Here is a 14,127-nt window from a genome sequence, read left to right as displayed (position 1 = left end):
CACCTCTCTTTGCCCTCTCCCCATGATTAAAATTAAGCAAAACCTATCAGTTGGTTGATAACTCCCCCCGTCCCCCTCCACCTCCCCTCCCTCCCTGTCTGTCTGTCTCTGTCTCTGTGTGTGTCTCTCCAAATATAAATATAAATATAAATATATCCTTTTTAAAGCAAAAACGAAGCTGCTTAAATTAGTGTTGGCTGCATCATTCTGAACTAACTGATAAAACTCAAGTGTCACCGTTCACAGAACAGAATTACTGTTAGGTGCAGAACTCTGTCCTGTAAAAAAGGTCAAAGTCCTAATTTCTGGTACCTTAGGATGTGGCTGTATTTGGAAACAGGATCTTTACAAAGGTAACCAAGTTAATAAGCCCATTAGGGTGGGCAGTAATACTTTTAAGAATAACATGGTTTGTACTCTATAAAGGAGAGAATTTACACACAGATACAAACGTGCAAAGAAAGAAGATATTTGGGTAAATGTGGAGGATTGCAGTGATGCACTTATATGCAAAAGAATGCCAAAGACTGTGGGCAACTACCTGCAGATAGGAGAGGAAAGGATTTTTTCCTTATGGACATCAGAGGATATATATGGTTCTGCCAACATCTCAATCTTAGATTTCAATCCTAGACCTGTGGGACAACAGACTTCTATCAGGTTAAGCCACCCCATTTGTGGTTTGTCTCAGCAGCTACAGTAAACTCATGCAGTTCTGGAAATCATCAACCAAAGGCCAGTCAGTAGTGAGTAATGAAAGGCCGAGCTAGATGCGCCTCTCAAATCCCACTGACCCAACTTTAACAGGAGGATAACAGTGGTATCTATTAGCGCACAGGAGTGATGATTGTTAATTCCAGCATGGGATTTCAACCAGAAGCTGTTCTGTAAGACAAAGATAGAAGAATTAGGCTATGTTAGAAGATGCACTGTGGTCCAGATCAGGCAGGGAACAAAGAGAACCTGCACAGGATGCAAGAAACAATGTGGAAAGAATGAAGATCTGCAATGGGACAGAAGTGTGGGAAGGGAGGGGACAATGTGGCCCTAAAAATACTGAGCAGTTAACTCAAAGGATGTGGTGCCTGATGAATCGGAGAATGCGTTCTGTTATAGCTTATGCCAGATGTCTCCCAAGCCTCATGTGGTCACAGGCGTGTTTTTCCAGAGATGGCTGGATTCAGATTGTATGAAGCAGGAATTGATTCATGGTGCAATGCTAGGATCAAGGATGCTATTAAGGATGTGAGTGCTACCTACCCTTAGAGGTCAAGATATAAGGAACACAGAGTTATGGTCTGTCTTGGTTATTCTTCTCTTGTTGCTGGGTCAAAACACCTGACACCCAAAATGAAAGAACGAAAGGTTTCTTTAGCTCATTGTTTGTAAAGGTTTCAGTCCATAATCAGCTGGCTCCAAGGCTGGGTGGCATGGCATAGGGCAACACTTTAAGGCAACAGCCAGAGCACAAAGGAGACAGACAAGCCTCTTCTTCTGCCTTATACTCTATGCAGGCCACCTGCATAGGGTGGGAGGGTGGGAGGAGCACTCACAAAATCTCCTTGCCCTCCTTTGCACAGGATAAGGGTATTTACAAAGAACCCTGGGAGTCTCTCAGTTAAACTTCTTCACTTCTCAAGTTGACACACTGTATCAACCATAGCAGGTCAGCCCTGGGTGTTTTGTCTTGTTTTGTTTTTGATTATGCTTTGAGGGGGTTGTTTGGTGTGTTGCTACTTCCTGCCTGCTGTGAATTATCTGTCCCCTGTCCATGCCTGTCTGCCATACCACCTGCCTTGGAGCCAGCCAATTACAGACTGAAACCTCTAAAAACTGCGCTAAATAAATCCTTCCTCCCTTAACGTGTGAGTGTTGGGTATTTATCTCAGCAAAAAGAAAACTAAGAAAGAATTTGGTACCAGAGAACTGAACCATTTCTATGCTATGATTGTTCCTGACCATGTAGTTTGGGAGCCTTTGGAGCTGGCTTGTGGGAAGGGGGAAGATTAGGGACAGTTTGGGAAAGCCAGCCAAAAAAAGCATAGCTGGAACTCCCGGGGCTACAGCATATGCAGTGCACATTTGCTGGACAGGAGGAGGATTCTGGTCTCAGACAAGATGGAGATGGCCCTTCAACATTTTAGAATTCCACTCAGAATAATACTTGATTTAAAATTTAGGAGCAGTTTATTTCTGGAATTTTCATTTGATATTTTCACACCACAGATGATGGACTAAATAAGTACCTTCCTCCCTCCCCCAACTTCTGAAGCCACTGACTTGCCTAGGTACTTCCTTGCCCGACAAGGACTTCCACAGCAAGGTGAAGTCCAAAGGGCTGAACACTATGTCCAGCCTTTGGAACAATTCACTTAAACTGAGTAAATCATTATCACTTTGCAAATTTCTTTTGCATATGCAAACTACAATGGTTTTACTCTTTAAATTCCTCTGGCACTTCTATATCATTCTCCTATGCAACCTGCCACTGCTTGCTACTTAGGTTTCCTCCCCACTGCAAACACTGTGCCTGCCAGCAGGAACACTGGGGTGCCACACTTTTCTTGGGAGCACTTTCAATAAACACAAGCTCTTCCAAGGTCTACCAATGTAGCCTATATTAAAGCAGGTAGACTTACTAAAGTTGGCATAAGTTGGCATGTGACTCATATGCTCACAAATAAAAAAAGAATTGCTAAATTTTAATTGTCTGCTAATCGGGCTCTATTTAAGAACTTCACAAGGATCAACTCAGTGAATCTTCATAGTATCTTTACAAGGTAAATGGTACTACATTTCTCATTTTGTCAATGACAAAAATAAGGCTCAGAGAAATAACTTGCCCAAGAACACGCAGCTAGTAAATAACAAACTGGGCTTTAAAGTCAGGCAGAGTCCTTAACCGTGATGTGACCAATTCTTAAAGTAAAAACTCCCTGAGACTACCATATTACAAAAGAATGCCAAGAAACAGAATGATAAATCTTTGCAGATATCTTTCCAAAAAAATGAAGAGAACAGAAGGTGAGGGGAGAGGAAAAAAACAAGTCAGATGAGTAAAATTATACAGTTAAGCCTAGCTTAGGTCTGCCAAACCTCAAAGATAAGCGAGAAATAAACATCTGTTATGAGGTTCTGTGGCTGCCCCTCAGCAAAAGCTAACAGACACAGTATATCTGATTCACTACACTTGCTAGGACATCAAAGCAGCTATGAAAAAAACTCAGCTCTAAAAGTCACGCGAGCCAATGAGAATAAACACCAAGCAATTATAGAATAATATTAATATATACACAAAGATTGTTAGAATTACACTGTCATTTTTGTCTAGAAATTCCAGTAAAAATATACAAAAATAAATCTAAAGACTAATTCTGTGTGACATTTGAATGCTGCCCTTATCACAGGAAATGAGTCTTCAGCAAACTGACTGAAAGTGTGCTTTAGCCAGGCACACTTCTGTGGTCAAGCACTCTGCGGGGCTGAGGCAAAAGGATTACACATCTGACTCCCAGCCTGGGCAATTTAGCAAGACTCAGTCTCGAAAATAAAAAAGGATGGGGAAGTACCTCAGTGCAAAGGTCCTAGGTTTAATCCCCAGCACCGCAAAAACAAACAAAAAAAAAGAAAGAAAAGCTGGCTTTATCAGCTCTGGGTCCCAGACAAGAAAATCAACAGCAGCTTCCTCAGACACTCTTGCTCCATCCTAACAGGTCTCACAGAGAAGGAAGATGGAGATTTTTGCCTGTAACTCTGAACAAGATCACCACGAAAATTGGCTTTAGGATTTCCAATGTTCAGATTTTAAAATGGAAGTTAACTAAGGAACTTAAGGAGTTGCCAAATGAGGTAGCCTGGAATAGAATCCCAAGCCACAGTTCCAGCTCAGTACATGATACAAAGATTTCAAAGCTCATTGGAGTCCTGATGTCTTTTCTTTTTCTTTTTCTTTTTCTTTTTTTCTTAAGAAAAATAACCCCTCTTAAATCTACGTAAATAAGAAACTTATTTGCACAAATATGCCAGGTTTGAGTCTAAATTAGGAGGCCATACGGGCTTAAAAAATCAAAGGTCTGCAACAATTCTACACTGAGGCCCATTTTTATGGGGGTATTTCCATGAAGTCTACTTCAGGTTTTCAGCAGTGTATGTTTGTAGGACATATTGACTGCATTCACTGTGAAGAGTAAGGACATGAATATAAGTATCTTAATTCTTTTTGCTCTATCTCAAGATCTTCTTTCCATTTACCAAGGATCTACTGTCTATCCTTTATCTCTTAAATTACTTATACTGTGGGCTTCTCATTTAACTGTCTGATTTATTTCACTTAAAATTATTATCGCAAGATGTATTCCTTTTCTATCAAATGACTAGTATTTTCTTCTGTATGGCAGCTGTACATTGTATATAAAGAGCACACTTTCTTTATACATTCATCTGCTGACAGGTACACCAACCACTTCCAAGATTTGGCTGTTATGAACTATGCTGCTATAAACATGCGTATGCTCATATCATTGCAGTATGATATTTTTAACTCTTCCAGGAAGATACCTAGAAAAGAAATAGCTAAGTCAAATAAAATTTCTAATTCTCACTTTTTGAAGCATGTCTATATAATTTCCACAGTGGCCTTACTAGTTTACATTCCCACCAACAGTGTAGAAAGGTTCCTTTTTCCCTTCAGCCTCACCGACATTTATTATTGTTTGATTCTTAATGATAGCCATTCTTTCTGGAGCCAAATGGAATCTCAGTGTTTGAATTTGCATTTCTCTGATGGCAGAGATATTGAACATTTTTTGATGTATTTCTTAGCCATTCGTACTTCTGAGAAGTATTCATTTCAGCTGCCCATTTTTGATAGGCTTTTTCTGGTTTTCCTGAGTTATTTATATATTCTAGATATTAGTCTTCTAGTAGCTGCCAAAATTTTTTTCCTATATTGTAAGTTGTCTCTTCACACCATTGGCTGTTTCTTTGCTGTGCAGAAGCATTTAAATTTGATATAATCCCATTCGCTGACTCTCAATGTTATTTCTTCATTGCAATTAAGAGTTTTATTTAGAAAGTATTTACCTGTTCCTGTGTCTTCAACAGTTTTACCTATTTTATATTTCATGAAGTCCTCCCCTTGTCTATGTACACCAGCACGACAGCAGTATGGAGCAGCATCATGTTTAAATGAAACAACAACTCTAATTTAGCAGTAAGCTAAACTACAGTCAGACTTTTTCCACAATGTAATCTTTCATGCCCACCAGAATACTGAGCCTCAGTCCAAATTCCATCAGTATCCACTCAACAGAATTCAGGTGCTTCTCTTGTTAAAACAAAGCCACCATGAGAAACTGCTTTATATAGCGTGTACTACTACCTGAATTGACCATGGAGGGGCTCTAAACCCAGGGGTGAAAGACAAAGGGTACTATGAATGCTCTGCTATTTCCTTGGGGTACTACCACAGTTGGATTACACAGGGAGGACGTGAAAGGAGGTAAGTCAAGCTGTAATCCCTAGGGGATAACAAAACAGAAGACACCTTTGAACTCGCGTTACACTTCTTCCACCTGGAGACCAAATAACACAACTCCAGGTAGCCAAAGGAAAGCACTCCACCTCCATCGATGAGCTTGTATGGCAAGAGCTAACAGGAAGAGTCCAGAAGAGCCAGAACACATAACATTAAGGCTGGTTAATCTCTTCATCAACAAGGTGGAGCAATTTGTAACATGCCAGGTGACTAAAATGAAAGATGAGATAAAAGCACGTCATTAAACCCTGCACATTTACTTACAGGCTCCACGAACTCAAACATCTTCCTCTCCTGTACTTCTTGCACCTTGAAGACATACTCCAGGGATACTTCGTAGAAGTGCTGCCGGACTATGTCTACCTGGCTGTCTGCCTACAAAGAAAATAGGATCAAAGAGGAAAATCTAGTCACTATCCGACAAGAACACTGGGCAAGCAGAAAGAAATTCCTGGAGACAATTTTTAAAAGCAAATCAAACAGCATGATACATAAATAAGAATAGTTATGATAATTATACAGTACTAACTTTATACCAGGCACCATGTCCATAGCTATATAAATAAATACATAATACTTTATTTAATCCTCATTAATTTTAATTATATAATCTGCATTATATTCCTGTAAAGGAAATGATATCTTTATCTGTAATCTGCAGAAGGAAAATGAAGTACACAAGCATTAAGAAACCTGACTAAGGTCATGCAACTGTTAGAGAACAGAGCTGGGATTTCTGCCCAAGTGGCTTTGTCTCCAAGATCCTTAACCATTCTTAAGAGCTGCACTGCCTCCTTACAACTCAGCTCCATGGGAGATAGATCTGTACAGTGAAAAGCAAGCAAGTCAGAAATAGTGGCACATGCCTGTAAATCTCAGCCACTTGGGAGGCTGAGGCAGGAAGATCAAGATTTCAAGGCCAGTCTGATAACTTAGGGAGACTCTGTCTCAAACAAATAAAAAAAGAAAGCATGCTGAGCCATCTTCATCCCATCCTTCCTCATGAGCAAAATGAGCTGTTGGTGGGCAGAAAACCCCAAAATTGGGACATTTTCACACAAGTGCCAAGTACTTCGCTAATGACAAGGATAAATTACGAATTTATCCGAAGAAGGTAATTATATTGCTTCCCAAGAGTCCCACTTTTTCTTTTATGCAGGTGGAGTCACAATAGGCCTACAGTGGGTACAGTTAAGCCACAGACCTGCAATCTACCACCCAGGAGTAAATGAGAATGACTCCATGACGATGCTCTGCTAAAGAGATGCCCAGCCTCAAAGTTCTCTGTCTGTCCACAACGTGGCTGTAGCCACGCATTCTTTCAAAACATATTTCAACAACAAAGCACTATCGTATTATTTTTTAAATAATAACAATAAATTACACTGCTAGCAGAAAGCAAAACACTGTTTTCCTTAGAAATTAGTCACAACCAGTTGTATAATACAGTCCAATGAAACAAAAAAGCTCCCCAAAGAATATTTCTTTTATTGTTCCTTTGTCAAGATTCCTGCAGAAGAAACTTGGAGTAGGTCCTTCCATTATCCTAAATATGTTACGCTACCATGACACTGTGAGATCTTTGTAAATCATTCATTCCTTCAACTATCACAAGCAAAAAGAAACTTCCTTCGTGAGGTGGACAGCACAATGAAAAAAAAACAGAGTGCAAACTCAGTGAAATAATTATGTAAATAAAAAGAAAGCTAATAAGCTCTGGTAAAGTACAAGATACTATTAAAAAAGCCCCAAAGTGTGCATTCAAGTCTCTCATGCTAAAACTTCCTCCCAGGCAAATGACACATTCACACCAGAAGGATGGTCTGCCGAGTAACTGCTGGACACAAAGAAGAGCCAGGCTGAGGGCATTTTCTAGAGGGGAGCTCAGTCTGGGGGCAAGCTTTCAGAAGGCCTGCATACCCAACTTTGCCACATATGGCCTCCTAGACAACTGGGTTCACACATCTTCCAGCCGGGCTCCTGCCAGCCGTGCCTCACATATTCCAGCAGTTTTTAATGTCCTTGGGGAGCAACTCCAACACACCTACACCAATGAACACATCTTCTTGCTCTGACCAGCCCACACACACCTCACACATTCTCTGTGGGCTTGCTGACTGAAACTGCTGGGTGAAGGAAGGGGATCACTTGGAAAATCTGCAGAGTCTTCTACAGCATAAGCAAGATGAAAGAGCCACAAGGACATTCCAGTGAGGAGCAAGGAACCAACTCTAGCATAGTCAGAGAGCTGACCTAGGTGCGGGTTCCAGTTCTACAATCTTCCAGTTCCTGTGACCTACTCCAGCCACTGATCCCATCACAAGGATGGAGATGATAACATCTGCCCTTGCTTGGAGTGGAGCTAGTTTACAGAGAAAACGTGTCAAAGGGCATGAATAATTGGAAACCGAAAGTGTCCTACGGGTTTTGGCTGTTGACTGTCACGAGGCACTTCAGCATCAATGGGCTGCAGTCCTACACAGTCCTGGGCCACCACACTTCTCTCCAACAGTCTCCTCACCTGTCCCAGTCTGCCGACAGCCAGAATGCCCTCTCAGAATCTAAATGAGATGGCCTCTAGTCCACTCAAGGCCTTCTGCTGGCCTCCACTGTAGAATGCAAAGCCCTGTGCTATCTGCCCAGTCCAGTGCCCCTCCTCCTGGCCCAAATGGCCCTCACTGTGCTTGGCATTCTGCTCTCTTGCTACTCTCTGATGCTCCAAAGCTCTTTCTGTCCTAAAACCTCTGCACTTAGCATTCCTTCTTTCTGAAAACCTCATTTCCCTAAAGAAAAGTACTTTTTTTTTTACTTTAGTGCATAATTAGAAGTACTTTTCACAGGGTCCCAATACATATACATTTTTAATTAGTATAATGAACTTGCATATTTTCATCTAGCCTACTCTATTCTGTCATCTGGCTCTGTAATTCTGACTTTTATTAAACACCCACAGCTTGAAAGACTGGCCTAACCTTTAATGCAGCTCACGTCTTATCCTCCTAGGCTCAGATCTGAGCTTTTCAGAGAAGCACTCATTAACCATCTTATCTCCCAATTTATTTCCTTATCACTGTGTAAAATTCTTATTTATTCCTTTCTTTTCTCTTGTGCTGCCCACTAGAATATCATCTATGAGAACAGATACCGTTTTGATCCTGGTGCCCAGAAAAGTACTTGGATGGTAGGAAATGTTGAGCAGCTAAAAGGATTGCTCTCCATGTGGCTGTCCGTCAGCATCGAAGGCATGTCCCTGCAGTGACCCAGCACTAAGCAGAAACACATAACTCAATGTGTTCTCTAGGGAAAGCTAAACAGAAAGCCCAACTGCAGTAGGATTCTCTTGCCAGCATCCCTGCTTACTATGGGCCACAGAATTTACCGCATCTTAGAGACGCTAAACTAGAATCAAAAGGCAGGACTCTAACCTGACTGCCAGACTACTTGCTATGAAATGGATATGGTTTGAGGGTGTCCTGAAAATTGACACGCTGGGGGCTTGACTCTCAGTGTGAAAGCATTAGGAGGTGGTATGGAACCTAACGGCAGGTCACTGGGGACACTGCCTTTGGAAGGGAGGCATTTTCTTGAGGTCTTAGTTAATTCTCTTGAAAACTTGTTTAATAAAAACAAGACTGGATCCTCCTTGCTTGTTCCAATTTCCTGTCTTACCTGTGGCTCTTGCCATTATGATGCCACCTGCCATAATGTGATACAGGGGGCGGAGGGGATCACTAGAGCTGGTGCTATACTGTTTGAAACTTCAGCCTCCAAAACTGTAAGTAAAGCTCTTTTCTTTATAAAATACTCAGCCTCAAGTGTTTAGTTATAGTGACAGAAAACCAATACACCAACTCACAACAGGTTCTCTGTTACTTAAACTATAAATCTCCCAGCTTGAACAGATCTATCAATCTTTTTGTGTTCCTCCAAAATTGTTAAGTTCCATGACAGCAGATCTCTCATTTCACTCCCTATAAAATACTCAGAGCCTGGCCAGACTTTCACAGACCCATCGGATGCATACTGGTAGAATGAAGCAATACTGTTTCTTTATGAGTACATGTTTGCAGTACACAATGATTACATTCACTGTGGCATGTACACAACATAATTCTTTCCTCATCCTTTTCCCCTGTAGATTTGCTTTAATCCACTAGATGGCAGTGTCATCCCACACTGCTGCCCTGTAACCTCTCCCTCCACAGAGTGGGTGATGGACTCAATTTGAAAAGCATTCAACACAGAGTTCTGCAATCAGGGAATAATCCTAGATAATTAAAGGTAGTAGATTTTAATCCAAGATGTTCCAGGTGTTTAGTAATGGTCCTAAAAGTTGATTTTTAAAATAAATGTGAAGGAAATCATTACTAAGTAGCTAGAACGTCTTAATAAGCAAACCACTTCATCTCTGCTAAGAACTCGGATCCTTTGAACACATTCAAGGAAGTTCCACTAGATGATCACCAAGGTCCCTCCTTCTCCCTGTTTGCATCTGCATGACTTGAAGGGATCAGAGCCTCTAGACCCTTCCTGAAAGAAGAAAAATCCAGAGAGGAGAAGAGCTCCACAGCTAGATGCCACGACTAGCTAGCTATGGACAAGCTATTTACCAGCTCTGACCCTCTGCCTCCTCAAATGTGAAGGATAGCGTCAAGAGCCAAGAAGATTTGCTGGAAAGTGCTTAACACATTACATCAGGCATAAATGTATGTTCAGTAAGTGTTTGATACTAATGTTGATATTAGTAGTACTCACATGCTGTTGCTCTTACTAGACATTTCTTGCCCATAATTTAGCACAAATACCTAAATGGCAATGCTTGAGAACTGAACCTGAACAAACCAGAACTTTCAGAAAAGACTATAGTCCAATCCTTACAACCATGTACTTAGAAAGCATGAGTGGGTAAAAGACAGGAACACAGAGGACTGTAACAAAAGAGGATAGTAAAAGAAACATTCACTGAGGTACACACTGGCTAAGTCTGTAATAGTGCCACCCAACATGGGTAGAGGGGACAAAAAGAAGCAGGCCAGTCATGGGGATAATATCTGTATTTGTTCAGTAGCTACGGTTTGCCTTCTTAGTCATGAATTAGTCAGATTGGATTTATGAGTGTTTTACAAATAAAGGATGAAAACTCTGAGGGCCAAAGGAACTTGCTCCTTACACAGCAAACACAAGACAGGGTAGATCTTCAAAGAAGGTATCCTCTTTGGTAGCCCAGGGTTCGGTTCTCACACTGTGATAACTCAGAGGAAAATGGCATTGGACTAATCCTTAAAGAAAATACTGGATTCTTCCCAAAGTCCATAATATCCAGGCATGGAAAGAATAGACTTTCACCATGGGGACCACCACACCCCACGGGATAACTGGTGGCTCCCAGTATGAACAGGTGCTACAACTGCCACCCACCTGCTCCACTCTGGACAACTGCAGTGATGGTGAGTGCTTGTGGTGGATTAACGAATACGCAACTAGATGAACTGAATCAGCACAGTGTTGGGTGTGGAAGGATTGTTGCCAATGGCATAAAAGAAGTGGAGGGGACAATGGTGTGCTTTTGATTCTCCTGAAAAAGGTTGTCACACTGGTTTTCCTGATATAAATTCTTCTGTTCTCACCATCAAAGGAACTCTGGTCCTCGCTGTGCTGAGGATGGCTGTGGTTCTCTTTGGGGCAGCTCTGGTCCTTATCTTGAGTCACTTCCTGGCTCCAGGGAGTGCAGATCCCTCGGCCTGCTGGCACAGATTCTTCATCCTGCTGGCACAGACTTTCTAGCTTCCACCAATGACCTTTGGGCCTTCCCAGAGCAATCCTTTATACAGACTTGCATGAGACATTGTTGTGGACTCTGGGCTTCCTAGCTGGACTCCACCAATGACCTTTGGGCCTTCCCAGAGCAATCCTTTATACAGACTTGCATGAGACATTGATGTGGACTCTGGGCTTCCTAGCTGGACTCGTGCAGGCTCTGGGTCTTCAACTGAACTCATGAAGGAAACTGTTGCAGCATCCAGGCCCTCAGCTGGATTCTTTGGGTGCCCAGTATGTCGACAGATCTCTTGCACTCTTCTGCACTTGACTTTTTGGATGAATATTACAAAATGATCCTATAAATTATGTGTCCTGTATTACATTTATTCTCAAATACATCCTGACTCCAACAATGGTCACCCTAACAATGGCATATAATCAAGAAGAAGCTGCAGAGCTAGACAGTTGATCACTGTCAGGCATAGCCAAAGAAATTTTCCTGAAATTTGAGTTCCTAAACTCTAGAGGGGACGATGGTGTGCTTTTGATTCTCCTGGAAAAGGTTGTCATGCTGGTTTTCCTGATATAAATTCTTCTGTTCTTACCATCAGAGGAACTCTGGTCCTCACTGTGCTGAGGATGATATGTGCCATGTAATGTTACAAGAATCAGAACTAGCAAATGAGGGTATTGGGACAGATCCTAAATAGAATTATAGAATTATCAGGAGCAATCTACCTGTCTTCAGGCAACATCTAGTGCTTACTATGTCCCTGTGTAGAGTTGCAGTCTTTATCACTATTCAGAGATTTGGTTTTTGGTACTTCTTGTTTTGTTGTGTGGTGCAGGGGATGGAAACCAGGACCTTGCTTAGGGTATGCAAGCATTATACCACTGAGCTCCATTCCTGGAACCAAAGAATCAGTTCAAATACTCATTTCAAAGAAAAATTTCGGAGAACACCATGTCTTTATCTGAAGATGTACATAACATCATAGTTGGGAAGGAAGTGAACTCCACATCTCCTGAGTTACCTTCATCTTCCATCTTTTTACTTGCTCTAAGTACTGGCATTAAATGGCATCAAAAAGAAATGAAACTCAAGAATGAGGGGTAGCTTGAAAGCCTATGCTTCTCTTCAGACACTTATCATGAGAAAAGTTGGGCAAATTGCTGAGAGTTTAAACAAATGACATTCATGAGACCAAAGTTAGGGTTCCACTAAGAAACTGCACTGTCTCCCAGAAACCAAACTTCCTCACCATGCAGCTCTCCACAAACTAAGTAAAACAATAAAAACTCAATAGTTGCAAAGCTGACTTCTCTTCCCAAGTGAAATACTATTTTAAAAGATCCCATGCATATCCAGAGAAAACAGAACGGGTTCATGAATATTTTCTTTAAACAAGGTTACCAAAACTCAAAAAATGAAAACGAAACCAAAAAATCCCCATTTATCTATCTCTATAAACATGCATACATATAAATGACAGTAAGACACTATTAGAACAAAAAAGAAAAGACAGGAAAAAACTAATGTCAGACACTGGATTGAAATAACATTTAAAAATGCTTCAGACGCTAACAATGTAAATCACTACACAGGACAGGAAATCAAGAGCTAAGGAAACAGAGCGCCGTATTAAGGCCAAGGGTGAACGAGACAGGAAGACAGATCTGGCTTGAGGAGAAGAGCCCGGTCCAGCAAGGAGGGCTGCCCACCAGAAGGCAGTCTTCTTGGCCAGCAGCGTGATCCAGAGCCACAAAGGTGGGTGGGGTGGGAGGTGACAAAGCCAATACAGGCCAAGTGGAGGAGGCGGCAGGATCAAGCTCCCAGTTTCTGAGGTCTCTGGCAAAGATCTAAGATTGTCTGGCAAAGAGTAAGCAGAGCACTGCATAAAAATTACCTATTTTGTTAAGGATATATGTCAAGTTGCTTACCTCCTGAAGTTGAGTTTCCTTCTTTTTAGAAGACAAATTCAAGTGTTTTTCTAAGATGCCACAATACTTTTCTGTCTCTTTGTCATACTTCTTTTTGGCTTCCTGGCAAAGAGAGATAGAGAGTGAGAAGGAGAGACAGAAAATGAAGAGTCGCAAGCTGCAAGAATAAAGCACTTCAGTCTCTCCAGGCCCTTCCTCCCCTTTACAGGCTCACTGTTCCCTCTGCACAGAAAAGCAGCAGACAGCCTGGCTCCTGCTCTGCAGTTTACGCCTATTAAGCCATGCAACTCTCCTGCAGATCGGAGCATCCGTCTGGCACAGAGGCACCATCGGCACTATCCCAGAAAAAGGCAATGCCAGTATTTAATACTGCCAAAACCAGAACTCTACCTTCTAAGAACTTCAATTATGGGGACTGTGGGTGTGGCTCAGCAGTACAGTCCCTGCTAGAATGGGATGCAGATTTGATCACCAGCATCATAACGGCATAAAGGAAAAAAAACTTAATTGCGAAAGCAAAATTTGTAGTTTCTAATCCACCCGATTTCAGACTAGAGACAATAAGGTTATGGAGATTACATAGGAAGTTAATGGTATCTCCAGCCTCAATAGGACAACTTTAACCTAAGGTTAGAGCCAGGGTTAACAGCATTCAAACAGTATCCCTCAGTATGGAGACCCAACTACACTCGATGTTCCATGCTGCAGAACAAGTCAAAATACAGTAAGATGAGATCTTCACAAATGTGTTCATAACACCACCAATCATAACAGCAAAGCAAAACAAGGAGAAGCAACCTCACTGCCCAAAAATAGAGTTTGTCATTATTAAAGCATTATACATTCAATATATCTAATTAGTAAGATAACAACTGTTTGCTGCATCATGA

At 41.5% G+C, this 14,127-nt stretch overlaps 1 protein-coding gene across 6 annotated transcripts in view; it reads right to left on the bottom strand.

Annotated features, from left to right (window-relative positions):
• Arhgap26 (Rho GTPase activating protein 26) overlaps positions 1–14,127 on the bottom strand; it is a 410,930-nt gene that overhangs the window by 284,863 nt on the left and 111,940 nt on the right. For all 6 annotated transcript variants that reach the window (XM_003477293.4, XM_023560545.2, XM_003477294.4 and 3 more), the window contains exons 5-6: positions 13,238–13,339; positions 5,801–5,911 (exon numbers count right to left, since the gene is read on the bottom strand). In XM_003477293.4, coding sequence (XP_003477341.1) covers positions 5,801–5,911; positions 13,238–13,339 — 213 coding nt within the window. The remainder of the gene's footprint in view (positions 1–5,800; positions 5,912–13,237; positions 13,340–14,127) is intronic.

Source organism: Cavia porcellus, unplaced genomic scaffold, assembly GCF_034190915.1.
Source record: "Cavia porcellus strain 051 isolate PalLab524CR breed Dunkin Hartley unplaced genomic scaffold, mCavPor4.1 scaffold_21, whole genome shotgun sequence".
NCBI classification, from domain to species: domain Eukaryota; kingdom Metazoa; phylum Chordata; class Mammalia; order Rodentia; family Caviidae; genus Cavia; species Cavia porcellus.
This window is presented reverse-complemented; position numbering and strand designations above follow the sequence as displayed.